This window comes from Lytechinus pictus, chromosome 5 (assembly GCF_037042905.1).
Source record: "Lytechinus pictus isolate F3 Inbred chromosome 5, Lp3.0, whole genome shotgun sequence".
Classification (NCBI taxonomy): domain Eukaryota; kingdom Metazoa; phylum Echinodermata; class Echinoidea; order Temnopleuroida; family Toxopneustidae; genus Lytechinus; species Lytechinus pictus.
In genome coordinates this window covers 3,052,369-3,080,187 of record NC_087249.1, presented here as the reverse complement: position 1 = coordinate 3,080,187, position 27,819 = coordinate 3,052,369, and the positions used below count along the sequence as shown (strand labels likewise).

At 34.6% G+C, this 27,819-nt stretch overlaps 1 protein-coding gene across 1 annotated transcript; it reads left to right on the top strand.

Annotated features, from left to right (window-relative positions):
- Positions 1-386: 386 nt before the first annotated feature.
- LOC129262574 (thrombospondin type-1 domain-containing protein 4-like) lies at positions 387-27,579 on the top strand. The gene is made up of 7 exons (XM_054900709.2): positions 387-514; positions 948-1,155; positions 5,130-5,303; positions 5,929-6,105; positions 9,177-9,353; positions 17,814-17,964; positions 24,744-27,579. Exons 1-7 carry the CDS (start codon positions 447-449, stop codon positions 24,857-24,859), a joined length of 1,071 nt encoding a protein of 356 aa, XP_054756684.2. The 5' UTR covers positions 387-446; the 3' UTR covers positions 24,860-27,579.
- The last annotated feature ends 240 nt before the right edge of the window (positions 27,580-27,819 follow it).

The following is a 27,819-nucleotide window of genomic DNA, read 5'->3' as shown; positions in this document are numbered from 1 at the left end:
AAGAGATATATTGGGGAGATGTTTAAACTGAATGTGAATAAACCTATATGTTCATCGCGTTATCTTCATAACACAAATATTTGGGGTAAAAATTCAAATTCTGCATTAATAAAGGTAATACTTTAAAAGTATGTGGAGATGTGCAAACTTTCATATCTCTTTGAACATAAGATGTTAAAATTTAATACAGTAGAAACCACCTGCAAATCAAATTCAGATTGACTCTTGAAGTATTGCATAGGATTTATCCCAAGATCTAGAAATCTTTAATTGATGAATTATTGTCAGTTCATCTAATTAACTGTTCATTTTCCTTTTCTCTCGTCCTTGTTTCTTCTTCATTCCTATCTTCCTCCCTCTCCCTTTCTCTCATTGTCAATCCAGGTGTCCGAGAGACTATCGTCCAGTGTATCAGTGAGAACTCTTTCTATATTGCTGAGGACAGCATGTGTAATGCTGATTTCAGGCCAGCATCCAGGAGAAAGGCTTGCAATATTGAACCATGTCCTCCAGTGTGAGACCAATTTATCTTTTCCATCTTTTCTTAACTTAAATAAAAATCTGATGGTGGAGCAAAGAAGATACCTGTAGGCCTACTGCTTTGGTAGAGCGGCAAATTCCACTTCATCTCTTGGTCAGATCTAAATTCTGAAACATGTTCCATAGCAACATGCCCATATGTGTATCAGGAGGGGTGTTATGACATTTTTCAACATTTCAACATTGACATTGGCAATGTTCTATCCTTTAGAATCCTTAGGGATAACACAATGCTCTTTATTTATGTTTGCATAATTATCTTAGTAAAGCATATCATTCTGTAATCTATGTTTATCATACTTGGAAAACAAATCCATACTACAATTTTGTTATGGTTTTCTTGATAAAGTTATCTTCACAAATGCCTGGTTTCATCCCTATTACTTTCCCCTTTTTCTTTTCATCAGTTGGGAGGAAGGTGAATGGAGTGCATGTAGCCGTTCCTGTGGGGAGGGTCTTCAGATGAGACCGGTCACCTGCAACCAGAAACTAACCCCATCGGTCACTCGTCCAGTCTCTCTTGACCAATGCATAGGTCTTCCCAAGCCTTTGACCACTAGGCCATGCAATGCAGAGGTGGCTTGTACAGCATGGAGTCCAGGGAGTTGGGGAGAGGTGAGGAGAATATTTTCTGAATTCACTCTTCTCGAAATGAAGATTGAAATTTACTGATTGGTTTTTATTCTAAGTACAATCAGGATCACTTATTTAGGAGGGGGAAAAACATCTGCTACATGTTTGTTTTCATATTTTACAGGTGTGATATAAGATACAATCATTTGTTACATGAAGAATAAAACTGTAAATATTGATTATTTGTGATATCCTTCCCCCTTCACATTTTTTAAAGAGAGAGATAGAGAGAGAAAGTATTCTATTGATTTATTCTTTTTACTAATGAATATGAAAAAATATCAAAATGAACTGGAAATTTCATCATTGACAGTTTTAAAGGATGATCAACCCCAAGTTTTGATTATTTTATGTAATTAAATAGGTTTTATAGTGTAGCCAGCATAAAGAAAAATATATTAATCCCATATGATTGTTCATCATCTTTTCTGATCATTCAACTAATGAACACCTTTATTGTTGATATAAAAATCTAATAAGATCACAATGAAAGTTGTTTGAAGTATTTATGTAGTTAGTCATCAGTACCTCTCAGATGCGGATTCTGGATTTTGAAATAGAGGGGACACAAAAAGCAGATTTGTAAATAGAGGAGGCACAGATGACAATTTTCTTAGATATTCTCAAAATATAGAGGGGGTATGCACCCCTTGTGCCTCCACCGGGATCAGCCACTGCCTCTTGAACTCATTGCAAGAAATGTTCTGTTACTGTTAGGCCAGTAAAATTTTATGAGTTTGAGATAGTAAATGGAGATTTTACTTCATTGAAAATAAATATATCCATAAATTAAAGCTGTAAAGAGAGAAGTTTAGTTGAGAAAATATCCCCCTTATGCAAGGAAAAGTAACAATGTCACACACAAATTTTTACTTTGATAATATTTATGTATACTTTGACTAATTGTTTTGTTGTATTTTATGAATTGATGACACACGTATCTGTTCCTTGACCTTTTAAAACAAATAGAAGGTGAAGGTCATAAAATATCTTCCAAAAATTGTATGAAGTTGATATTCATTTTGATGTATGATATTAAAGATAAGCCCACTCCAACTAATGTTAATCTGAAGTATTAAATGAAAATACTGTGTTTTGTGGGCATTATCTGGAACTAAGATATAGGTCTGAAACTTTGTTTAATTTTGATGCATGTATATTATTTGAATTTTAGCATAAGGCACAAGATGATTCATTAAAAATAGAGCTTTTTTCCCCACTGAAAATCAATTGCTGTTAAAGATCAGTTATCAGTTTTTAATGAACTGAATGAAACAAAACTTCTCCAATCAGGGAAAAATATTAAATAAAATTTCCAGGCTGTTCCTGCTTTGGTTCATGATACTCATAGGATCTTATCAATGAGCAATTATTTCACTGGGTATTGGCTCATCTTGAATCAACTTGAGTTTTAGTATGCTACTCATTCAACAGAAGCTAGGGTGTTTCAAATTATGTTTTCCCAATCTACTAAATAATGCTGTTCATTTGACTCACCTGACTGGATGAAATCAGACTAACTCCCAGTCTCAATCCATTAAATCTAGGATAAAATCAATTTGTGTCTGGCTCAGCAGGAATCAAAACTAGCTAAATTGCTGGATAGTTTCAGATTTCCCCATTCTGTTTCAAGTTCAATTCCCTCTATACTAACTAGTGTGGGGCAGAGGGGGGGGGGTCTGTCATGCACTTGGATTTTTTTTATTTTATTGACTTGTCATTTCAAATTTGTTCATTCATCCAGGCTGTCAATACTTATTGACATTATAGAGAAAAAGATTTGATATACTAAAATTGTCTAGAAATGTGGTCTCTCTTCATCCTTATGAGCATTTTCAAATTGTGGTACATTGGAATGAATAATACTCCCATCTGATTTCAGAATATTTGAAGACAGGATTTTTTTGTCTGATCACTTTGAAAAATTTTCTTATTCACAATAATCTTCCCCATAAACTTGACAACAGTATTTAAGATAAACATGCATTCCTTTCCTATCTTAGCCAATGAAACAGAACCCCACACAATAATTGGATATGCCTCTGAGATAGACTTTCCTCTGCCAGTGTTACGTTTAGAAGATACCTCAAATTCTTTCTCAATGTTGACGATACTCAACCCTCCAACGAGACCCTTTCAGGTTCAAAGACAGCGATTGAACCGATTCACAAATCCAAGTTTATCCCTCCCGCCCTCCAAGGGTCCATCCAGGGTCCCTGTCTATCATACATAGCTTGTCTATCATAACGGACTTGACATACAAACACAAAGTAAAAACAGACCGCCGTTACCACAAATACCTCAACTACCAGGTGCGGTCTGGTTAGTAACATGTCTATTTTTTAACCCTCTCAACCAAGTAAATGACATCTCATTATCCACTTGATGTTAGCATTTCCCCGTTTTCATTTTGATTTATCCTCCTGACCAGTGCCATTTGATCATCTCTGCAATAAGAATAGCTGGATTTATTCTGAGTAATTTATTTCATAATCATTTTTTCAGCTATTTCTAAAAGGTGATGTGACATATATTCTGAAGATGATTATGGAAATAGATGAGTGAATGAATAATAAAAGTATATGTAAAGAAATATATTGTATTTTCTTTAAGAAGATAAACCAAGATATTATTGCCATTTGCTGAGATACATTATTTAATAAATTTAAAAATTACCGTTTGCACTACTAATTTTTTTTCTTGCTCTTCCTTATTTCTTAATTTCTTTCTTTTGTCTCTCTTATGCTATTCCATCCCTTCTTTCAACCTGTTCTTTTAATATCCTGGACCCCTCCTTCACTTCCTTTATCATTTTCCTTCTATATCTCTCTTCCTCTATGTATTATCCCTGTCTTAATCTGCACTCACTTTTCCATAGTTAATTTTCTCTTGGCAGTCTAACAAAAAGTTACAGTTGACTATCTCATGGTTTGTAGCGAGTCTTGGTTTACTCTCTGTTGCAAATTGGTTATATCTTTCATGTTATCGGGTCCCTACTTTAATAGATTTTGCTGCTTTTTTTTTCACTGGCCAAAATTTCTTTTTAAGATGTATTTTCTCTTTAACCATACTCACCTGAGGCTTTGGCCTAGAACAAACATTTACCTTTTTATGGCCAAACAATTATCCATCTTTAGGTGTGTGTTTTTTCTCACTTGAAAGTGATTTTCATCTCTACCTTTCTTTTCACATCTTACATGGGAATACTTATGTTCTTGAGTAACTTCAGGGAATAATTTTCCTGCTATTGCATCGCAATTTGCTCCACATTTTCGAAAGACTGCTATGCATAAAAGTCTTTTGTATAGCATATTTTTACATAGGACTGTACATTACTTAGTTGAGAGCTTTTCTCTTATGACAAAAAATGCTATTCAAATTTGTAACGCAAAATTATTCCCTGTTTGATTAATGAAAAGTTCTGTATGATTTTACTAGATGAGTTTGAAATAAATGCTTCTTTCTTTCAAAACCATTGTCATATCATGCGATGTAGATGTGTTTTGAGGTCTCAGCGGTAACACAAAAATTGATTTTTGATCCTGCATATTTTGGTTTCTTCATGGAAGAGATTATGTTTTTGTATTCCATCACTTTATTGGCAATCCTGCACATTAAAAGAAAAGATACACTACACCCAGGACAGTTTCCTTTTGAGGGGAAGTGCAGGGGACATAAATTAGAGATACAGACAGATCAAAACATTAGGATTGAGTAAAATCCAATAGAAATTTATTAAGATATATAACAAATACGAAGGGAGTTACAGGGCATTGAGTAACACCCAAATGATACAATACGAGAAATAAATGAAATGAAGTACAGGTAATAATTAGAAGTTTGCTTTTGGAGAGGGGATGATATTAGTACCCAACATACTTTTAAAGTGATGATATTATAGAGTACAAGATTGATATGTTAATTTTCATTCTCTATCCATCTGTTTGCCACCCCAGTGCTCTGCAGAATGTGGTGAAGGTGAAAGAAGGAGAGATCTGAGATGTATTAATGAAGATGGTAGTGAAGTACTTGAATCTGAATGTAGCCATCTTACAAGACCAGATGAGACGCAATCATGTAATGCAGGAACATGTACTACATCATGGTTCACTAATGAATGGGCAACACAGGTAAAACAGCATTTCATTTTTCCTTGTATGATTAAATAAGTTTACAAGGCAAACTGAGTTAATGCCAATGTGATAATGATAAAAGTTGATGTATTGTTATTTCCTTAAAATTCTGCTTTACTTATTGCACCATTGGTAGTGGTGATTTTTTTTGTAGATGTTACTGAAGTTTTTCAGCATCTGTTAGTTTCTCGAGTACTATGAAGACAAAAAAATAATAATACAGGATTTAATTTAGAAATGTGCAAAATTACAACATTAGTTTGTAAAGGTTAAGCCTAACTTTTGGGGAAGAATAATATCATACATATGCATATCAACCTGGCTGTATATTACTTGGTGTACCCCCTCTATTTTAAAATGGCAATTTCCATACCAAAATTATTTCTTTCTACAAAGTCGATTTTTTAGTTTAAAATCTTTGTGAGGTAAATAATGTTTCTTTATATTAATACCCCCCCCCCAATCTTTTGAATGAAAAAAAAAACACCACATTTTCCTGTCTCATTGCAAAGCATCTGGGCCCTCCTATGATTGTTCTTTACTTGAAAAATCCTAAATGCTATGGAAGTGAACTTTTTGACAAGTTTATAATCATTCTGTGTCTTTTCATTTTTGTTTGTAGTGTTCATCAGATTGTGGTAGTGGAACATTATCTAGGGGTGTCATATGTAGTACAGAGGGTACCACAGCAGGATCAGTACCTGATGGTCAGTGTAGTGGTCAGCAGAAACCAGATGAGGTCAAGACTTGTACCGAGGCACCTTGTGGTCCAAGGTGGTTTACTTCAGAATGGAGCAGGGTGAGAAGTGATTTTATCTTTATAATAATTTGAGTAAAAATGTAGACGTACTGAGACAAGATCCTGAAAATAGTGAATGAAATATTATGAAGAAAAATTGAAAATAACTTATTTTAAGGTCAAACGTTAATTAGGTTTCAATGATTTGTAATCAGTATTAAAGATGTTTCACAGTCAATTATATTTTGACAGTTGTTTGCTTTTGGCTTTATAAAATTGTTCTAAATTTGCAAAAATATCACTCATATACAAACAAAATCCCTTAGGAATTTAATTCAATTACATTTGCCTGCCAGATAAAAGGTTAATGAAGTTGTTTATTTCTAGCCAAATTTCACCATGGTAGCACTGAAACATCAACTGAATTTTATTTCTGGCAAGTGAAAACTTTCATGGAATTTCCCAGGTGTAAGTAAATTTTTGGCCCAAACTGAATTTTGACACATGTCTGGGGCAGCAAGTTGTTTTTTACCATGTTATGTATGATACTCAAAATCAGTTTCATTTTCATGGATAGAACATTAGTATTTCTAAATACCATACACACAAGACATGAATCTCAAACTTGGCTGTTTTAGTTGGTTTATATTAAAGTGCAAGGAATGTTCTTAACAGCACATTTTCTATCATGGTCTCAGTTGGCTAATTCATCTTCATTAGCATGGCTCATTTCTGACTTATTATTTCCTACCGAACTTTACATTCCCATCTTGTAAATGCATCAGAATTACGCCAGAGAATAACACTCATTATGAGAAGACATCTTGTACAGGATTTTATGATTAATTTCTTCTCCCCAATAACATGAGGCTGCTATTCATTTATTAACATGAGACTGAAAGCCAAATCATGTAGGAAGTATACCAGACTGTACTTTTAAGGGGTCAAGGATGTTTTCATTAATAATCTGATATTAGCTAAATTACCCTTAGAGACTTAGATTGAAGCAGTGTAGAAGCTCATGTACTATGTAAGATTCTTTTTGGCGCAGGTTTCTTAAGATTGCAGTTAAGAAATCAATTTTACTATGACAATTTGACATCTATTTTTTATCGTGATTAGGAAAGTACCAGAGGCCACAAAAATGCAGCTCAAAACGTATATCCTGCTTACAAGACAAAACAATCAAGAGACTATTTAGGATCCTTTAAAAGAAAAGAGTAGAAGTTCATGTATTATTTTAGTTCTTTGAATATTTTGTTGTGTAGGTCAATATTATCATGTATAAAAGTTGAGATTTATTGCTACTTTAGGTTTGGTATTAGAGTTCCATCAAACACATGGCAATCATTGTCATTGTCAGTTGTAAGCCTTTACTCATTGATAATATTACCTGGCGTTTGTGTTTATTTCTTGGCATATTTTAGGATAGGTTGGATAGTATTCTACCCTCAATAGAGAGGTAAAACTTCTTCTTGAAATCTGGCTCCTTGCAAACTGTTAAGATACTTGAAGTGTATTGATAAACATCCCAATTTTGCCTCTACTTTAGGAAGTCAAGCACCAATTTAGGGTGCTATTTTGAGGATATGTTTCCTCAGAATATGCACAATATGTCTTCAAAGAGTTCAGCGTCCTATCAACATGATGCCTGGCAGTACGCTTCAATGTATATATTATTGATGCCAATTATGATTGGTTGCTTGTTAATCATGGCTATTCTTATAGGAGATGGCTATAGTTTAACATTCTGCCCATTACTATCAAGTACTTTGCTTATAACAGACAGTCTGAGAAACATGAAAAACAATTAAAATGGATAATGTCATTAGATTCATTATTTTAAGTGATGTTGTCAGAATGTCTGTATTTTGTATTTTTTTTTTGAATTTGAATGATTAATAATTGACAATCCTTTCCTATTACCTTGTCTTTGTATAAATATCAATTGAAATATACTTTTTTTTACATTTATGTTGGCTTAGCTCTCCAGCTTAGCCATTGAAAAACCTTTTAGCAGCATGTGATAATAATGATCATATTTCTTTTCATCTTTTTGTAATTGTGTATTAGCATTGTTATGAAAGAATTTCTTACTATATTTGATTGGACCTTTATCAGTAGTGTCTCTTTGTCTTTTGATATTTTACCCTCTTTGTTATTCTTTAATGTTTCAACTTGTTTTTTTCCTTTTTTATTAGATTACATGATAAGGTTATCTTTGTTAAATAAATCATTGTAATACTTACTCAATACCTCATTGTGCCAAGATTAAACTATTTGGAGAATGGACAAGTTGTCTGTGACACTGTCCAGAAGATCTGGGGAGCATTTCACGAAACACATAGTCAGTGATTTCACTGACTGTTGTTAAAAGCAACTGCACAAATCCTTGCATCTGATTAGCTGGGAGAAGATTAGTGAAATTCACCAACAAAGCTTTTATGCTCCATATTACACAACGTCCCTATATAGAAGAAATTTCTGTGTGGAATCTTTGACTTTGACCATTTCATGTTGTTGTCTGGTTTCTCCAATCTGTCATCAGTTTTATTATAACTGAACAAGAACATTCATTCAGCAGCAGAAAGAGAGCATGCAGAACAAAGAATACCTGAAGCCATGGATGATTTAAGTGATGTTTGTTCACTACTTTCAGAATGTGCTTTCGTGTAGAATTCAGACAGATCCTTGTCTTTCCATTTCTCCATTATATCACCCTATGGTTTCCATCTTCTAATCCTTGTTTCCTCTCTTCCCACTCCACTTCCTCACTCTGCCTTCACACCTACCTCTTTAATTCTCACCTCTTGTCCTCCTTCCCTTTGTCTTTCTTTCATCTCCATTTCTTCCCACTCTCTTCTCCCTCTCTGCTTTCCTTTTCTATCTGCTATTCATTTTCCTTCCCCTCTCTCTTTTTTCCTTGTTCCTCTTCTTCGCGATCCCTATGTCGTCTCATCTCTTCCCCCCATTCTGACATGGGTGTGTCACAGAACTATTTTAAACAATCATCCGATGATCATCTTTGAAAGGGGTTGGTGGCTGTTCTCCTCCATTACCCTCTCACACAACACAATATTCTTTATTAATTCTAGAAGAAATGCTTTACTCTTCTTGTTTCCTCTGTGTAGTGTTCTGTAGCATGTGGAACAGGAACTCAAACCAGGAGTGTTGTCTGTGTGTCATCAGACGTCTCCCCTATGATACTACCAACCTACCAGTGTCCTGTGACACGCCCGGAGACCAGCCAGCCCTGTGAAGAATCAGAATGCGCTGGAGTACACTGGTTCACATCAGAATGGTCTGAGGTAAGTTTGTCCTTTTAGCGTTGGCAGTGTTCCATTGTTTGCCACCTTCTTCTAAAATTTAATAAAGATTAATTGTGTACTTGAACCCAGACCAGTCAATGCCAATTATTCATAATAGAATAGAACTCTCAAAACACTCATACCCTCCTGGGGGGGCCACTTCCATTGACGAGTGGATATCATGCGCGACCATGGGGTCTTGAAAAGCACCCTAAACACGTATTTTCCATATTCTGAAAATGCACCCCTTAACAAGTATTGGCGAGTGAAACCCTACCCTTAACAAGTATTGGAAACAAAACGATACTATTGGCAAGTATTCCCCGTATTGAACCCCTAAACAAGTACAGCGATATTTCAATTGTTATGTCACAGACGTCGGTAGTCGGTTTTACCTACATCATTGGGTTTAGTACAGCCCCACCTCTCACACCTTGCGCAAATTGTACTCTAAACACGTAGTGTTGACTCTTGGGGCAAAAAGTACATCCTTTATAAAACATTTTAGTCTTAATTTTTTATACCCTAATTTAAATTTAACCCTAAACACGTAGCCTTCCTAGCGAAAATAGATACCCTTTTTTCATTATTTTAGTGTTTTTGACACCCTTATTACGTTACGTACGTAACGTGCCCTATCTTGAAAAAGACATCCTTTTTACATGTTTTTTGGTCGCGCATGGTATCCACTCGTCAATGTAAGTGGCCCCCCTGGGCATACCCTGTGGAACGTAGTGTAAAGTATAGAGATGTTAAGTAGATGCGAAATGTTGGTAAAAAGTTTCAGTAAAATGTTACTTAAAGTGCAAGGGAATGTTCTTGAATCTGCTTAATTATCAGTTTTTTCAGTCTGATAATCATTTTGATCATTTATGTTATCTACAATCATAGGGCTGTTGAAAAAGCTCACCGTTTTTTTTTTTGGTGGGTTTGTGCAAGAAGAAAAGATATGATATAGATTTATTTGTGTGCCTCTTCAAAACAAATATTCCCTAGTCGTTGTCATCTGAACAATAAATAAATCCATTTCAGGATCCAAACTTTTCAAACCAAAGCCCCAAAATGCAACAGTCTTACCCAAATTACAAGACTCTTATCAAAAGTGATGTGTTGTCATGGTGATCAGAACAGTGTATTCTCCAGGGAGGGTGAGGAAACTTCAAACATATGTAGAATCACTCTGTTCCCTCCCACATCCATGTTTGTCTAACCTGGCAGACTTCTTAACTTTCTTGTTTTCAATTTCATCATCAGCTGCTGTTCAAAATTCGCATGTACATTCAATTTTCACTTGGTCAGGTGTAGTTCAAGGGGCTATGTACCCCCTTCTCTGCCCAGGGGGTCACTCTCCATGCCTGTTACACACTAGCATCCAGGAAAAATGTCACGGTTGAAAAAGGGCCTGTTTTCAGACATGATCCTTGTCCTCATTTAGAACTGGGAACCCTCTTTTGTTGATGATTGTTTTTTTTCATTGATTTATCTTTTTTATTATTTTTTTATTGTTTTCATTTATTTTTTATTTCATTCGTTTAATCGTTTTTTTTTTTTTTGGGGGGGGGGAGACATTTATCTTCTGATTTCAGGAGTGCTCTTAACTTAATTTTGAAACTGTCCTTCCTATATTTAGAAAAAAGCCTAGATCTGCCCCTGAACCTGATTCTGTAATTTATAATTGCCCAAATGCATAGTATCCCTCAGTTTTCTGATTCAGTTTTTACAAATTGCAAATAGTTTCAATCTGTGTGATGATATTCTTTTAATTCACTATCATTTGTCCCAACATATCCTTGAAGTGTGTGTGTATGTGTATTGTTCTTAAATAACATTCCATACTTACAAAAATAATGCTATTTTTAGTCACTGTATCTTTTGGAGAATGTTTCCTCTAGCTGACAAACTTTCCTGTTCAATATCAAGGCTAGACCAATATCATGTTAAAAGTTGCTCCCAACTACCCTTTAATATGTCCAATATGTTTTAAAGGCTCATCTTAAAGAGTTTGGTCATGCTCTTTTTTTTTGGGGGGGGGAGGGGGGGGGGTCAGAAAAGGCAAATTGAAATAAATTTAGTTAACAAAAATTTTGCAGTGTTTTTAATTCTTTGAAATTGCCAATGAAGAATGAGGACTGTAAATGCACAAAAAGGTAGATATTTATACAATGTTAAACTTGAGTGAAACCGGAGCTCTTTCTATTCCTTCTCTGTTTGTCAGGCCAAGTTGAAAGAGCAATCCTGCAATTTTTTTTTCATGGTTTACCAGATGAATTTAAAACAAGTACTCTTACTTAGAAAATTTAGGAGGAACACACCCCTAGCTCATCTCATACAGCAAGGAAACAGCTTTAGGAAATAGCTATAGGAAAGAGCCCATAACAAACACCTACTTGTACTATTTATTTTCATTTGGAATCACTATGTTGGCAATTGTATCATGAAGGAGTATATGGGGGAATTGTTCTTTTCTGTAACACTTCTGTAGCAAAGACCCTGCTTTAATAATTGTTGCTTTGATGTTATATATTTAAAAAATTCAGAATTTGTGATTCATTCTTCCGCAGTACAGATAGTCAAGAATTCAAGTGTTGTTCAATATACATGTAATAGATAGGAGGCATGATAGCTCAGTCTGTAGAGCGGAGATTTTGGATTCCCACTTGGTGCGCTAGTGCCTTTGGTGAGGCATTAATCCTAATTATCAGGTCCCTTGTAGAGGACCTTAACCCGTCGGTCCTCTGGTTGCTTGCTTACAAGCATTCATGCTTCCTTAGCAATCTGGTAAAAAATCACCACCATTAACCATATTTTCCCCATGAATAAAGTAGAAGAAATTTTTAAAAGTATAAGTTCATGGTCACTAACAGATATTTTAATAATAATAATAATAATATAGGTATATTTACCCAGGGTAGCCACTTCAGTTTCGAAAACTGTTCTACCATTTGGCCCTGCTATTATTATTTTGGAGGATTGATTATGCTTCCACTTCAACGTAAACGAATTAAACTTAACAGTAAAAAAATAACTTTTTTTCCATCAGTAGTCAGCAGAAATGCCTTTCCATTCAGGATGAATATGAGCAAAATATTATTGTCAGTATCATATATAGTTGCATAGACATCAGAAATACAGATACTAGTTGAATATTTGGGTTGAATATAGACATCAGTAGCACCGTATCAATTTGAGGCGAAGTCCAGAAATCAAATCATATTACATCGAATAGTATAGCCATGAGAACTGAGCCCTGAGGGCAAGAGAAACACAAGTCAGATGTATAAATATTTCTTGATCTGTTGAATTCCCCTTGCTGATGGGAGTGTCATGCTATGTGTGGATATTATCCTATACACAGAACTGCAGAAGACCAACAAGATCTAAAAATTAATAAAAAGTTATGATTATAGTCTTCAAACATGGGAAAGAAGAAATAAACTTTTCATGTACGACAGAAAATTTTACTGTTGAAGAAAGCAAATCATACATTACATTGGTAGTGCAAAAAAAAGTAGGTTTATGGTGTATTTTGTTTGCTGTATCCTGTGTCCTCATTTAAAGACACAAAACAAACATTGTAGAATATGCTTTCCTATATTTTTCATGTAAAGCATGAAGAATTTCAGTGTTAGTTAAATATTTCTGTGAAAAACACTTATATGATGGATAGAACTTTAAAACCCAAGTAATCAGAGAATATCTCATATTGAATAATAATAATAATAATAATAATAGCAGGGCCCGCTGGGAGAACAGTTTTCGGAACTGAAGCGGCTTCCCTGGGTAAATATACCTGTATTATTATTATTATTATTATTGAATAGCATTTTTCAATTTGTCAACACATTATACTGCATCTTTTGTTTTAAGTATCATTTCAACAATAAATTTATTTAATTTGATGTTAGTAATAATGTCAACAACCTCTATAAATTGATGTGAAAAGGAAAAAAAGAATAACTTCATCCGAGTGTGAAAAGGTTAAACCAGACAGCTGTATTCTAATTCAGCCTATGGTGTCCTCAATGAGATCATAATGAGTCAAACTAGGCCTGGGAAAGGACAAGGGTTTTTCCCATGAAGACTTGACTAAGATCCCTGTCCAAATACATTCACAAGTACCTGTTGAGGCCGATGATGTATGTCATGTTCTTGTGTTGTCAATGTAATTAGTTTACAGTGATGGTATCAGGTGTACTTCTGGCATCTTTAGTGTTATCTACACCTGACGAGAACAGACCTTTTGTCTTTGACCTCAAACAGTACTAATCTAATGCACCTGAGCTGATACTGAGTTGAAATTTTGTGACCTTTACATGTAAAAAAAGGTAGTTTAGTGTTAACAACAAGATGATCGCATTGACATAAAACTTATGACAAAAATGATGATGATAATATTCTGTACTAATGCATATCGCAGTAACACCTCACTTCTCTGTGCATGTCTAAATACTTTTTTATTATTATTATCCTGGCTTTAAACCAGCAAGCCTTGTTTACAGCACAAGCATTTCAAGGAATAAATCCTTTCTAGGTACCTACTTGCCTCACCTGGGTTAAGTAAAGCACAATGTAGATCAGTTACTCGCTGAAGGAATTAATGTCATGGGTGGGATTCAAACCCATGACCCTCTGATGAAAAGATGAAATTCAAAACCACTAGACCATGACACTCCCACATGGTGTCTGTGAAAATATCCAGATTAGAAGTCATCTGATTTTCCTCTCACATTTTCTGATGGAAGATTGTAATTGCATGTGCACTTCGTTCAAAAGAACGACGAGTATAAACCAAGTCATAGTTGTTTTAAATTGGCAATTAATTTCAAACCTTTGTGTTGAGGAACCCTGTTTTCATTGTACTGATAATGGAGAAAAACCCAAACAAACTGTTAATTCATTAATTCATGGTACCGAAGGGGCAGGGAAGAATCACACTGTTAAATGGTGTATGTTAAAACATGGATTCTATGAGTAAGATTAGTAGAAATGAGAGGAGTCACCGTTTAGAGCAAAAGATGAGGAAACAAGTGGAAAATTGAAAGTGACAACTTCATAATGGAGTAACATAAAACAATTATGGATGGAGCGTGAAAAGGAACCTTACCCATGACACATAGTGAAATGAATGGAATAAGAAACATGATCAAGAATTGTTTCCTTTCATTTTGAAACTGATTCAGACCACATTTTATGGCTGGTAGCAAGAGGGTAACATTTGAGAAGTTCCAAGCAACAAACAAAGGAAGTTGAGCCATTACATTCTGTAATCTAATTTAAGAAGTTTATGATCAAATTTCATGAGTTTGTTCAACCAAGTTTGATACTTTGATACATATGGTGTTCTCTCATCAGAACAAGTACATTCAATCTAGCCCTTCAACTTTCAGAGGTCTTGTTTTATAGTTCAGAGTTTTAGGAACACTGTTTTCATCAGTGTATTTGATTCTTGCTCGAGCATGAAATGTGACTTTGGACTACAGAGTGAAGATCTGTGAAAATAGTCCGCTATTTCCCCCATCCACCACCCTCCCCTGAAACACAAAAAAGTTGACTTGGGATTGCAAAATGAAGATGAAGCCCACAATAACTTTTTCCAAGGTACAATCTTTATTCATCCCCAACTAGCTGGCTAATTCATTAAATAGTCCGCTATTTCTTCCATCCACCCCCTCCCCCGAAACAAAAAATAGTTGACTTAAGGCCACCGCACACCTTACGACCCGACTGGTCGCCGACTGGCTTGCGACTGAGTGAGGGGAGATGAGTCGCAAGGCAGTCATAAGCCTCGACACCGCACACCTTGCGATCCGATCTGCGACTCACGCATGCGCTTTTTGCTTTTTGGCATAGCAACTGAGAAAGTGCGCTTACTACTGCGTATGCGCGTTGTTTATCATATACGCGTCGTGCAACTCTGCTGTCTGATTGGTCGGAAGTTGGATTAAGCTTGCGATCCAGTCATAAGGATTCAACATGTCAAATCCTTCCGATTTTCCTTGCGACTTGTCTCTGACCGGTCTGCGACTCGAAGCTGACAAGAGCTGTGACGTCACATCTCCCCTCACCCAGTCGCAAGCCAGTCGGCGACTGGTCGGGTCGTAAGGTGTGCGGTGGCCTTTATGATTGCAAAATGAAGATGAAGCCCACAAAATATTATGCTAACTGCATCTATGTCACTAAATATCTTGAAGTTGTGATTTTAAAAAAGGCAAGAGCAGAAATAGTAGGATATTTTCAGAATTTGGGCTGATATAGAAATGACTACCAAACATAACTACTTTAGGAACAATAGAATATAGAACAATTGGTATAGAAACCAAGCAAGGTAATGTTCATAACGATCAAGGTGGTGAACATTTTCTTATTCACCATAATTATGCTAATGTCTGTAAATAAGGAATTTATGAGGTAAGGTCTCTGAGTTATTTATTTTTTTGGGGGGGAAAGCAGCACTGTTTTGACACTTTCAATATGAATTATGTAATATTGATGAGTCATAACTTAATTATTTCAAAGTTGAGAGATGTTCCTGTCTTAAACTCTAATAGTTTTCTGATGAGATGCTTGAAAACAAAGTTGCATTATCTTGATTCTTTCCAAAGCTGTCAAAAGTGCTGAGAACACACCTAGTCCTCAAGCTGATTTTGTCTGCAATGGTTTGATATCTCAAATGCCATTATCCAAGGTCTCATTTTGGGGACGGGTCTTTTTCTCTGACATTTTTAGAGGCAATGATAAGTGACAATTTATCTTTAATCAGCATGATATAAAATGCAAACTTTCTTTATTACTCATTTATTTTCTAAGTTCTCAGCATTTCTCATACTTTCTTTCGTTTCCTAGAATTCTGCAGAAACGATTTATTGTTGTGAATGATCATCCTCAAATATCTATCATTTTTAGTGTAATTTTCAACATTTTTTTTGCAAGTTGTGTCTTGATGACCCTCCCCTATGCCATTCCTTCGTGAATTCAACACACATTGAAAGCTACCCACTAGATTCTTTCCTTGTTTTACTCTAATCCTTCCAAAATGTATATGATTGATTATTACACATTCTATCGATCTGTAGGGAGAATGTATGTCATTGGGCCCCTTTAATACAATTCATTTTGTGAACTATCTTAAGTTTTACTTATTTGATTCACCCCCAAATTAGGCCTTCGTATTGGAAGCATTCAGGGTGGGCTCCAATACATGTTTCCTTTCATTATCATTTTGAAGATACCATTATCTATTAACATTTACATTCAGCTTTTTCCCCAAGGAAAGTGTCGGAGGAACAGTCTAAGTGATGTAAACATTTGGTTTTCCCTTTATTACCATAAATGATCAGACACCACACAATTATATTCTCCTCTTTATATTTGTTAGACTTGTTAGGCATTAGGTTTTCAGCTTTATTAAGTAATTGTACATTTTTGTTCATCTTTAATCGAGACATTTGACAGTTTTCCCCATTTCATTTCTTTTGGGAGAGAAAAGTGAAGGGTGTTAACACATTGATTCTTCAACAAAGGCTTATTGCAATATTAATGTGGGGGAAACATTGTAAAATTGTTAACATCAAGATTTCTGTATATGAGTTATCCAAATTGCTACACTTACAGTTTATGGTTCTTAGAATGTAGTCCTTTGATTTGGCTTTACCACATGAAATATGAATAATGGCTGTTGCTATACATGTATATGCCTTTTATTCTGTTACATGATTGAAAAAATGGAAATGTGAGTGATGAATGTTTCCCGATTATTTACTTCTGATCTGTATATAATTAATGAATCATGGTTTATTTCTTATCTGATTGTTATCACTCGCATGTATCCTCTTGTATATTTCCAAGTTTCAAGTGACTACAGATACATTGCAGTTTGAATCACTTCCACTTAGCATTGTTGTTTTGGCAGTACAGCATCTTTTTCAGAATTTTTTTTGTACATTAGATTATTTATCATTCTTCAGTTGCCATAGAAACAGAGTTGACTTGGTTTCCTTTGACATACATGTAGTTGTTTTTCTTTATTTGGACATAGGGTAGGGAATAATACATAATAAGGGGAAGTTCTGGGAACATGTTCTCCATCATATACCCCTCCTGTAGGTGTGATATCTTATACATTAATATTTGTAGATTGTTAGATGGAATATAAAACAAATAATCGCCTTTTTATTCAGACAATGATATGTAGATGTACTATCACTCCCTCTGTAAATGTTATGCATATCTGTCTTCTGCTTCATTTGGGGAAGATAGCTATGTCCAACCAAGGGAGGGGCCCAGATTATTTTGAAAGTGGTAGTTTGTTACTTCAGTAATGGTTACTTTCTTGTTGATTATTCAAACAATAAATTTTGAATTATGAAGTAAACAAGCAAGAAATACAACAAGAAATAGCCAATCTTTGTCATTTTACCTTCACTTAAAATCTTATACCTATTTTCCTTTTATCTTACTCAGTGTTCACAAAGCTGTGGTGGAGGATTCCGGACGAGGCATGTCAAGTGTTTAGATGGTTTGATGCAGGCTAGTACACAATGTGAACGAAGAGATAGACCAAGTTTGACACAGTCATGTAACATACAACAATGCAGCGTAGTAAGACCAAATGGTGAGTACAATATAAGTTAACTTTGTATTGATTGTATATTGCACAGCCTCTCTGAAAACTAGTCATTGGCTTATCAAGGGTTTTTACCATGTTTAAATGAAATAAATCAAATCCAAATCAGATATTCACTGAAACATCAGTGAATTGAACCTTAAATATCTGCTACATTCATAACTTACTTTATTCATCTCATTTTATTGTTTTATTTTCTTTGATATTTTATCAACAGTTTTATATATACCTTTCACTATTATTTTCTCATTTTAACTTAGTTATCAAAATTAGTTTTTTGTACTGAAAGAGAAACGAGTTAGCCTTTTCAAATGATTTTTTTTCATAAATTTGATCTTGTATATTCCTTTTCAACTCAGCAAGTTATAATTGATTATTACTTAGAGTCTTATGCATTCATGAAGTTTTGTCAGGTGACTGCTCTTTTCTTTCTAGATTCATATACTGTCCATCAGCTTTCAAGAAGGATTAAAAATTATTCCTGGGATTAATTATCGAAGGCCCTTCTCTTTGTCCAATATCAATTCTGTCCGAGAAGACAATGACATAGCAGAACTCTACACCTCACCTTGTACTTGTCAGAGCTTTCCCTTTCCTTTCCTGACATATCATTCATCATTTTATTGGGAAGTCTACCTGAAACATGATCTGATCTTACTTTGGACAGTCCCTAGTTGGATCTAAAAAAAGGATGGCAGAAATTAAATTTAATTGCTTTGAAATTGTATAATCAGTAGTGCATGCATGAAGCTATCCGTTATTCACCAGAGCTACATGGTAATCAGAACCACTTTTTAATTTTCTTCCTAACTCAACATTGTAATTTCTCCTCTGAAGAAACGATATTGTGTGATTGATAATCACAGATTTTTTTCTTTCGTGGTGAAGGATCACATTTGCTTTATAATTACCGGTACTTTTCTAATTAAGAAAAATTTATAAGTTATTTTGATAAGGCTGAAGAACAGATTTCCTTTGTTAAAGGTCAAGTCCACCCCAGAAAATTGTTGATTTGAATCGATAGAGAAAAATCAAACAAACAAACCGCTGCAATTTTCATCGAAATCGGATGTAAAATAAGAAAGTTATGACATTTTCAAGTTTCGCTTATTTTTCACAAAACAGTTAAATGCACAACTCAGCGATATGCAAATGAGAGAGTCGATGATGTCCATCACTCACTATTTCTTTTGTTTTTTATTGTTTGAATAATACAATATTTCAATTTTTAAAGATTTGACAATAAGGACCAACTTAACTTAACCATAAACTGTTAAAATAATGGTAATTCCACATGTTCAGGGAGAAATAAAACTTTGTTTCACTTGACAAAGAGGAGAAAATTATAATATTTCATATTTCATATAATAAAATACAAAAGAAATAGTGAGTGGGTGATGTCATCAGTCTGCCAATTTGCATACCGACCAGGATGTGCATATAACTGTTTTGTGAAATTAAGCGAAACTTTAAAATGTCATAACTTTCTTATTTTACATCCGATTTTGATGAAATTTTCAGTGTTTTGCTTGTTGGATTTTTCTCCTTTTTTTCAAATCAACTTTTTGTTGGGGTGGACTTGTCCTTTAAAGAGTATTAGTGTTTTTCTCCCTTAGTTTGTGATATTGCTTCTCTATCTTTATTGGATAAACCAAAATTAAACATAAGAATATTCAGAACACAGTCGTCCTTTGTGAGTGTGTGAAGCTTCATCTACTGGCACCAAAAGAAATCCTAATAGTCCATCACGACTGGACTATCTTATGCAGGTGAATGAAGAAGAAATCACCTTAAAAGGGGGCTTCAGTGCACTTTTTGTATAGTTTGTGTTTTCCCTAAAGAGATATTTGTAACATAGGGTAAGGGGTAGTACACTTTTCCTTTTGTCCAACTTGCATCTTGGTATTATGTGCAATTGTAGGAAGATAAGCTCAAATTTGTCAGAAATTGAAACTTTTACAGAAATGCTTTTTAGATTCTTGAATAAGAAGAGTCATACAGATGCATCTCTATCATCACAATGTCTCATCATCGATGACTTTTCATCGTTAACTTGAGATTTAATCATCCTCAATTCCTTCTTTCTGGGCTTTTGGCGGAGGTGTGGGAAGAAGGACAAACGCAGGATGTGCTCTAAGCCCTCCAGTAAAAGTTGGGTTCACACAACAGTTCTAACTTGGGTTTACACAACAGTTCTAACTTGGGTTTAGATCTCTCTCATCTTTTTAAGATCTTACTATTTGAAATTGGATTAAGTTCTCAGTTGAAAGACTTTATTTAGCAGAAATTTTTTTTTTTGGCAAAGATTTTTATTACCTTAAACATATAAGCTGAAAGGCTCAAATATGAAAAAAAAAACCTTTAAAAGAACCCAAGCTCCTTGACACAGACTGGCTGATAATGTCACCTGTAATAATGTTGCAACAATTAGCATCAAAACACAACTTATAATTAGCCCTGTACAATTTGCACTGTGGTTTTTGTTTCTCCATGAATATTACCCGTTATTAAAAAACTATGTTGATCTCCTAAATCTTGCAATGTTAGAAATCCAAAAACTGTTACGTGGAAACATATCTTTCTTGAGTGTTGATCCCTGTCAATTATCTTCCAAACCAAATACCAAGGATTATGGGTAATGAGGAAAGTGTCAGATTTATACATGGTCATGTGATCGTTATCTGAGAGAGAAAGCAGACACAGGACAACTGGGAAGCTAAAAATACATTTTATCTTTCTTTATTCTTTTGTCTATCTCATTGTATTTCCATCTATACTTCCATCCATACAAAGAAAGGGCAGTTTGGGAAAAACATGAATCGGTAGCCTTCCCTGATTGTTCATCTGAAATCCCGGGGGGGGGGGGGGGCCACTTTCATTGACGAGTGGATACCATGTGTGACCATGGGGTCTCGAAAAGCACCCTATAAACACGTAATTTCCATATTCTGAAAATGCACCCCTTAACAAGTATTGGCATGTGAAACCCTACCCTTAACAAGTATTGGGAACAAAACGATACTCTTGGCAATTATTCCCTGAAATGAGCCCCTAAACAAGTACAGGAATATTTCATTGTTATGTCACGGGTCCTTCGGTCGTCGGTTTTCATTTGGTGTAGTACGACCCCACGTTCCACACCTCGCGCAAATCGGACTCTAAACACGTAGTGTTGGGGCAAAAAGGACATCCTTTATAAAAAATTTTAATTTTGTTTTATCATCCCCGCAAATTTGACCCTAAACACGTAACTTTCCTAGCGAAATAGATACCCTTTTTTCATTATTTTTGTGTTTTTGACACCCTTATCACGTTACGTACGTAACGTGCCCTTTCTTGAAAGAGACATCCTTTTTACATGTTTTTTTGGTCGTGCATGGTATCCACTCGTCAATGTAAGAGGCCCCCCCCCCCCCGGGTCTGAAATACAAGATTCATAGCGATTTCTTGACCCAAGTGGAAATTTAGAGTTCCTTACTAGTATTCAATTAGAACATCTCTTCACTAGTTCCTTTCAACCCAGGTGTAGATAGTTACTTAATACACAGTGCATACATGCACTTTTTATGTCATATAAAGCGATATATTGATTGATGATGACCGACAATGTACCAAATAAAAAGTCATGGAGGTGGTTTTGTTTCATTTTAAATGCAGCATTATATGCATATTCAGTCATCATCGCTTCTTTTTCTCAGGTCACTACACATGTCCAGTCCAGTGAAGGGTAACAGTTCTGTCTTTGGTGTCGAAAGACTCCAGATATTTGTCATCATTGCTTTATCTATCATTAAAAAATCTTTTGAATTTTTCTTGAAATCTATACAGTTTCAGTGATTCAGGCTAATGATAGGCTTTAGCAAGATCTGCTTTAAGGAATGGAAGCCACATATTCACCAGAGATTTTGTTCATAATTGTTATTCTAACTGACAAACCCTTGGGAACAATATAGGAATTATGACTTAATTCTTGCGGCGTGTACTTCCTTTTCCGTTCCTTCCCATAACCCCCTTCCCTTCACCTTTCTTTCCATTGATGTTCCAGACGATCCTGGAGTAAATTAGCCATACCCTTGGGGTATCCTTCTTGGTGAATCATTGAAGATCAACAAGAGAAAGGATCTCGGAAAGGGTGGGATGGGTGGGGGTCTCTTCATCGCTGGGGTTTTTCACCTTGGAAAGAAGATGAGTCACTAATATCATAATTTGGCAGCTTTTGATCAGGAGGACATGTATCTTCTTCCTTGTCATCAGGGGTTGTCATTCCAAGCGCCAAGGATAGGAAGGGATCAAGATCATATCTTATGCATGCAAAAAGCAAAGGCATTGATGTAGACCGTCCTTATCAGCAAAGTAAACTGAGTTATGCTGTCCACTTGTTGATCAATTTTCACAATTTTAATAAATGAATTTTAATCTTAAAACCTTGTAACTGATAAATTTTACGTTACTTGCCTGACTTGGAAAATCATAACTACTCATAAATAGATACAAAATCATCCATTTTAGAAAAATATTGTACAAAATATATATGTCTTATTGCTTACATGTAAATTGATTTGCTGACATGCATTCAGCTGCAAAAATTGTAGTGTGTTGGTTCGGTGTGTATTAATTCATGAATATTCATATAAAGCCTTGACCTCCTGACCAGTACATTTTTAATGAAAATCAAATAGTATTTTTTTACAGACAGACATTTATCTGTGTCATAGTTTTGTCATGGCATCACTTAATATTCTGAATCCTTTGTTTTGAAAGAGACGATGCATTTTGCCTATAATACAGTTTCATAAACAAGCAAATTGAATTTCTTGGGTGGCACGCTATTATTGAAGCAATTCCAAGTCTTCAAGCCAAATATTAATTTGATACAAGACACATTTCTTACAATATCTTGATAATTGACAAATCAAGACATATGATCATGAATGTCAGTCATAACATACTACTCAAAACAAATTTCTAGTTTACCCAAAGAACTTTATTATGCCATGAAAAACTTTTTAATGTCTCCATTTGTTTGCCATAAGGATCGCAACCACCTTGTCTTTAATGTTGACACCATTCTATCTCTCCAGCCAATTTGCTCAAGTATCACGTTCTTTGATTTATTAAGTGATAGTGGTTTTATTAGGTGCAAATTACATTTATCAAGAATTGGTGCCCCCAATTTTGTTGATAAGCCTAGGTTTCCTGATTTGTTTTTCAAATTACAACCCTATTCCATCCCCTCCACACCCTCTTCATGAGTTGGCTTGAATCCCAGTCCTCATGGAGAGGCTAGTATGGAGGAGCACGCATTGCAAATTAGTCAAGATCAACTATAATAAGTCAAGACTGTGATAGCCTTATTAAAACAAATTCAATTTGGCCAGTTAAGTACCTGAAATTTCAGCAGACTTTAACAGAAAAATTAGGAAAGATAGTGAAATAAATTAAAAATATATGAAATAAACTTTACCCAGATTGAAATTGAAATAGTATGAGGGCCAGTTTATTTGTCATTTTTTCAAGATGTTTAGCAAGTTTTGCAGCCAAGTAATTAAAAGTGCCTTTGGTAATGAGATGGCATCAGTGTATTTCCATGACAACAATGTATTATAGAATTTGAGAAGATGATATTCTGAGGGCAATCTCTCACAAGTGGACTTTTCCTCTAAGGGGAGGGGGGGGGGGGCAGTGACTCTGCCTTTAGAACATACATATTGATGCAATAATTGTGTACAATAAAGATGACACTGTATTTTTTTCCATTGCCTTCTTCACCTCTTGCAAATGTCAGTGAGCACGATGGCACATTCCCCCTGTATCCAGTGTGAACCCCTTTCAGAGATTCCCCCCCCCCCAAGATCGTGAATAAGTCCTGAATACACCCCTAGTAATTGCCAGTGATGTGTATAGCGTGCCTGGGTGACAGGGTTCATCTTTTATAACCAACTGTGAAATTTAGTCCAGCCTGTGAAATAATCTCTCTTATTTATGAATCCGGGTATGGTCATAAACCTCAATTTTCCTCAGTATCTTTTTTATATCATTCCTCTCAGCTGTGTCACAATTTTGGCAAGCTAAAGTTTTGATATCTCTTTCTTGGGGGGGGGGGGGGGAAGGGGAGGGTATGATTTCATTGTGAATCATGTATAAAACTGAAACTTCATTATTACAGAGATTATGTTAATTCATGTTTTGCTTTAAGTTATGTCCTCATACGTTTAAGCGAATTATATTCTGTAAAGTCGTTAGGCTTCAGTGAGAAGAGAAAGAATATAACCTTACTTTAAAGGCCCTGTCAAATCTTTCCATCAAGCCTTGCATGTGACTTGCCGATAACTATTTTTGTCACCTGCAGGTTGACTGCATTGACACTATCTTGCACGCAACTTATACGCAGAAGCGCACGCAAGTCTGATTTGCACGCAGAAAAGTTGAGAACATGATTAAAACTTTGTTGCGGGTGAATTGCACGCAATCACACACAAGGCTTGCAAGGAACGATGTGACAGGGCCTTTTAAAAAATGTAATATTAGTTCTTCACTATATCTCTATTTCATTCTATCATGCTCGTTCATATTCCTTAATTTTCTTTTGATGATTATGATGTTTATCAAAATTTTAAATTCACATGTTTTTATTTCCTTACAGACTTGAATATGATCTGATCAATTTTGAGTGTATCAAATTCATGTTTCATCAATTATAAAATGAAATAAGATTTTTTACATATATGTTTATCTGTATTACACTTTTTTTTGTTTCTTCCATGCAGTTCCGGCATCTTGTACTGATAGATTCTCATATTGTGATAAGATCCATCAAGCAAGGCTGTGTTCATACTCTTACTATCGACAGAGGTGTTGCTTCTCATGCTATCAACAAAACTGAAAATAAATTATTATATTGCATTCTCTCAACTCTCAAATCTTTTGATATGAAATGTTATATCTGAGAATAGAAGAATAAGAGTTTATTTAGTGCAGTTGCTCGGTAATATTATGGTGGCTGCAATGCTGCAAACAAATGAAGAAAAGATTGATGAGCACAACTCTTTACATCACTGCAAGTATTTGAATGAGGTTGGATGCAGAGGATAGAAATTAAAACTGCCTCATGATGTTAATTTCAGTTTTATGCATTGCTGCAGCTTTTATTCTTGAAATAAATTGACAGTGTATATTGTAAAATGATGTATTTATCTCTTTCAAATATACTTCATCCAGGAATTTGGAATATCGTTTAAATATGCACACACAAAAATAGCATCCCAACTTTCACTGTAATCATGATTTTAAAATGTTCAATTGCAAATCAAAATTGCAGTTTCAAATATGATTTTGATTAAAAATGATTAAAGAATGTGCCTTTTATCTATCACACTTATGCTACTTTAAAATGGTGCTTTTGGTTAACCCCTTGGATACTGGACCTTCAAACATGTGGGTTGGGTCTGTAGAAAACATGTTATAAACATAATCTTCTAGTCTCCAACCGGTTAAGAGGGTGCTATATGGTAAGATGATAATTTGAAGAGCTCTAATTGGGTTAGAGTTGTTTTGTTCATGTTCTTAAATTCTATTTATATGAGCTATATGTACCTTGAGATTGTAATAAGATGCATTAGGTTTTTTTTACCTGGTTATACTATGCATGAGGCAGATAGCCCAGATACTGTTATCCTTTCTTACATGTATATTACCCTGTAAACCATGGTGCTGTTTAATCTTAAGATGTGTTTCTACCACTCTTATTTGTCTCTATCATACAGTAATAATGTTTTGTACATGATTTATACAAAACAGTTCTCTTTATCATGATGAGTGGATTTTTAACTTTGTATATTCTCTCAGCAAAGTGAAGTGTTGTGGAAAATGTGACTATTCTTGTTAGGTGACACTTGGGCTTGTCATTAGCAATTAAATGTTATGCTTGGGGAAAACAGGATCTTACCACAAAGGAAATTATCATTATACAATGGTCCATTCTGGTTTTTTTTCTTTCTCTTTTGTTTCTTCATGAATAAAGCAGCATTATTCATTTTTTTAATCATTTTCTTTGACAATTTCTTCCCTTTATCAAAGCATAGATGAATATGTCAGAGCCAGTTTCAACATGACTTTGGGTCTATGTAGTAAAGTGCTGTAGATAGTGAGTCTTTTAAATTCATATTACAATTCATTCTACAAGTATGATTGGGTAAGATAGCCTGCTATTAATTGAATTCAATTCTGTATGAAATATAGGATAAATCAAATGGAATTTATTACATGTTTAAAAACATTGAATAAAATTACATTTGATTTGTGTAAATTTGTGGTTTAAATCTTGTGTAGTTTGATTAGTAGAGACGTCAAAACTTGTAGATTTCTAGAATTTTGCTGCCAATTATTTAGCTTTTAAGTACATTTTCTTTTTTTTCTCTCTGGGTTATATATTGTAAGATTTTATTCAGGTATGTGCCTGCATTAGGTTGTAAGTTATATTGCAATTTCTGTGTTATGCATTGTATTGTCCAGTATGTTATTTATGTATGTAATATACAACATCAAAAGTGCACATTGAACATGTTTGATTATATTTGAAAGCCATTTGTTATTTCATTTTATTTCTTTCCCAAACAACATCTATTGTGATTTCTTAATCCGTTGCAGAATTATTTATTAGATAAAAAATCAGCAGCAATTATGTGATCTTTAGTCAATGGTGAAAAAGGTAATTCAAGTTCTTAATGAAATTGAAAACGAATTAAACTGTACTTTGCAGAATCCTCCCAAACCAATATATTTCTATAAAAAAGATTAATCACGGTATTTTGTAATTAACCTAACTTGTAATAGAAAAAATAAAATATTTATATTCAAATGAATTATATTTCAGACCTGTTTAAGGTATTTGATTAAAGATAATGTACATGAACCAATATACATTGTGTCCCAGAAAAAAGAAAACCAGGATTCCCACATTTTTTTCTTCAAAGACAAATTGATTATGATATTCCATTTACATCATACAATTCATTATTCCTCTACATTTTGATATCTTTTATGTGACAAACATTTCACGCATTAATGAGCAAGACGAGTTTGAAATTTTAATGTCAAAATCAGGTTGCGCAGAAAACTTTGACCATGCTTATTCGACTCTCGGCTCATTGGCATTTCTTTTGTATACTTTATTAAGTTTCTCTCACTGATCCCCGAGAGTGGATTCAGATTAACACGTGACTTTCTGCGCAAATCCTTTCTGATAGGCCTCAATATTTATTGTTTGTCATCTGCCATGCATGAATGATTTGCTAAGCTGTTGGTCTGAAATTAAAGATGAGATTCCACTCTTACCGTAGTAAAAACATATTTAATAATTGTGAAATCTCTGAAAATGGGCTTCCTTTTTTGTGGGACGCACTGTATATGTAATTTATGAATCATTAAATATGTAGTAATATGAGGCCATTTTATGTGATAAATGATAACATTGTGTATGCTGATTAGTATTTCATGTTTGCTCATTTACATATCATTGTAAATATGGTTGTTTTGACCAGTAAAATGTATATTATATTCTTTAGCAAAATAAAATGCCTGAATTGTTATTCTTAAAGATTTTTTAATTTAATGATGACAGTCTTGATTATGATAATGTTGGTGATGATGATGATGATAGTGATGATGATTTTGAAAAGGATGAAGATGATGACAATCTTGATGGTAATGATCATCGTTCTCACATGGTGATGACAATGATGATGTTCATGGTGGTGGTGGTGGTGGTGATGATGATGATACAAACGGTGTCCAGTGGCGTAACAGGCAGGGGGGCAGTTCACCGGGAAAAAAACAAACTGGAAA

What these genes read in the sequence shown, in the direction of transcription:
- LOC129262574 (XM_054900709.2), top strand. Translation starts at nt 447, where the DNA reads ATGTGTAATGCTGATTTCAGGCCAGCATCCAGGAGAAAGGCTTGCAAT. An exon ending in TTACTTCAGAATGGAGCAGG is followed by an intron (nt 6,106 to 9,176) that starts GTGAGAAGTGAT and finishes TCCTCTGTGTAG; the next exon opens with TGTTCTGTAGCATGTGGAAC. An exon ending in TCACATCAGAATGGTCTGAG is followed by an intron (nt 9,354 to 17,813) that starts GTAAGTTTGTCC and finishes TATCTTACTCAG; the next exon opens with TGTTCACAAAGCTGTGGTGG.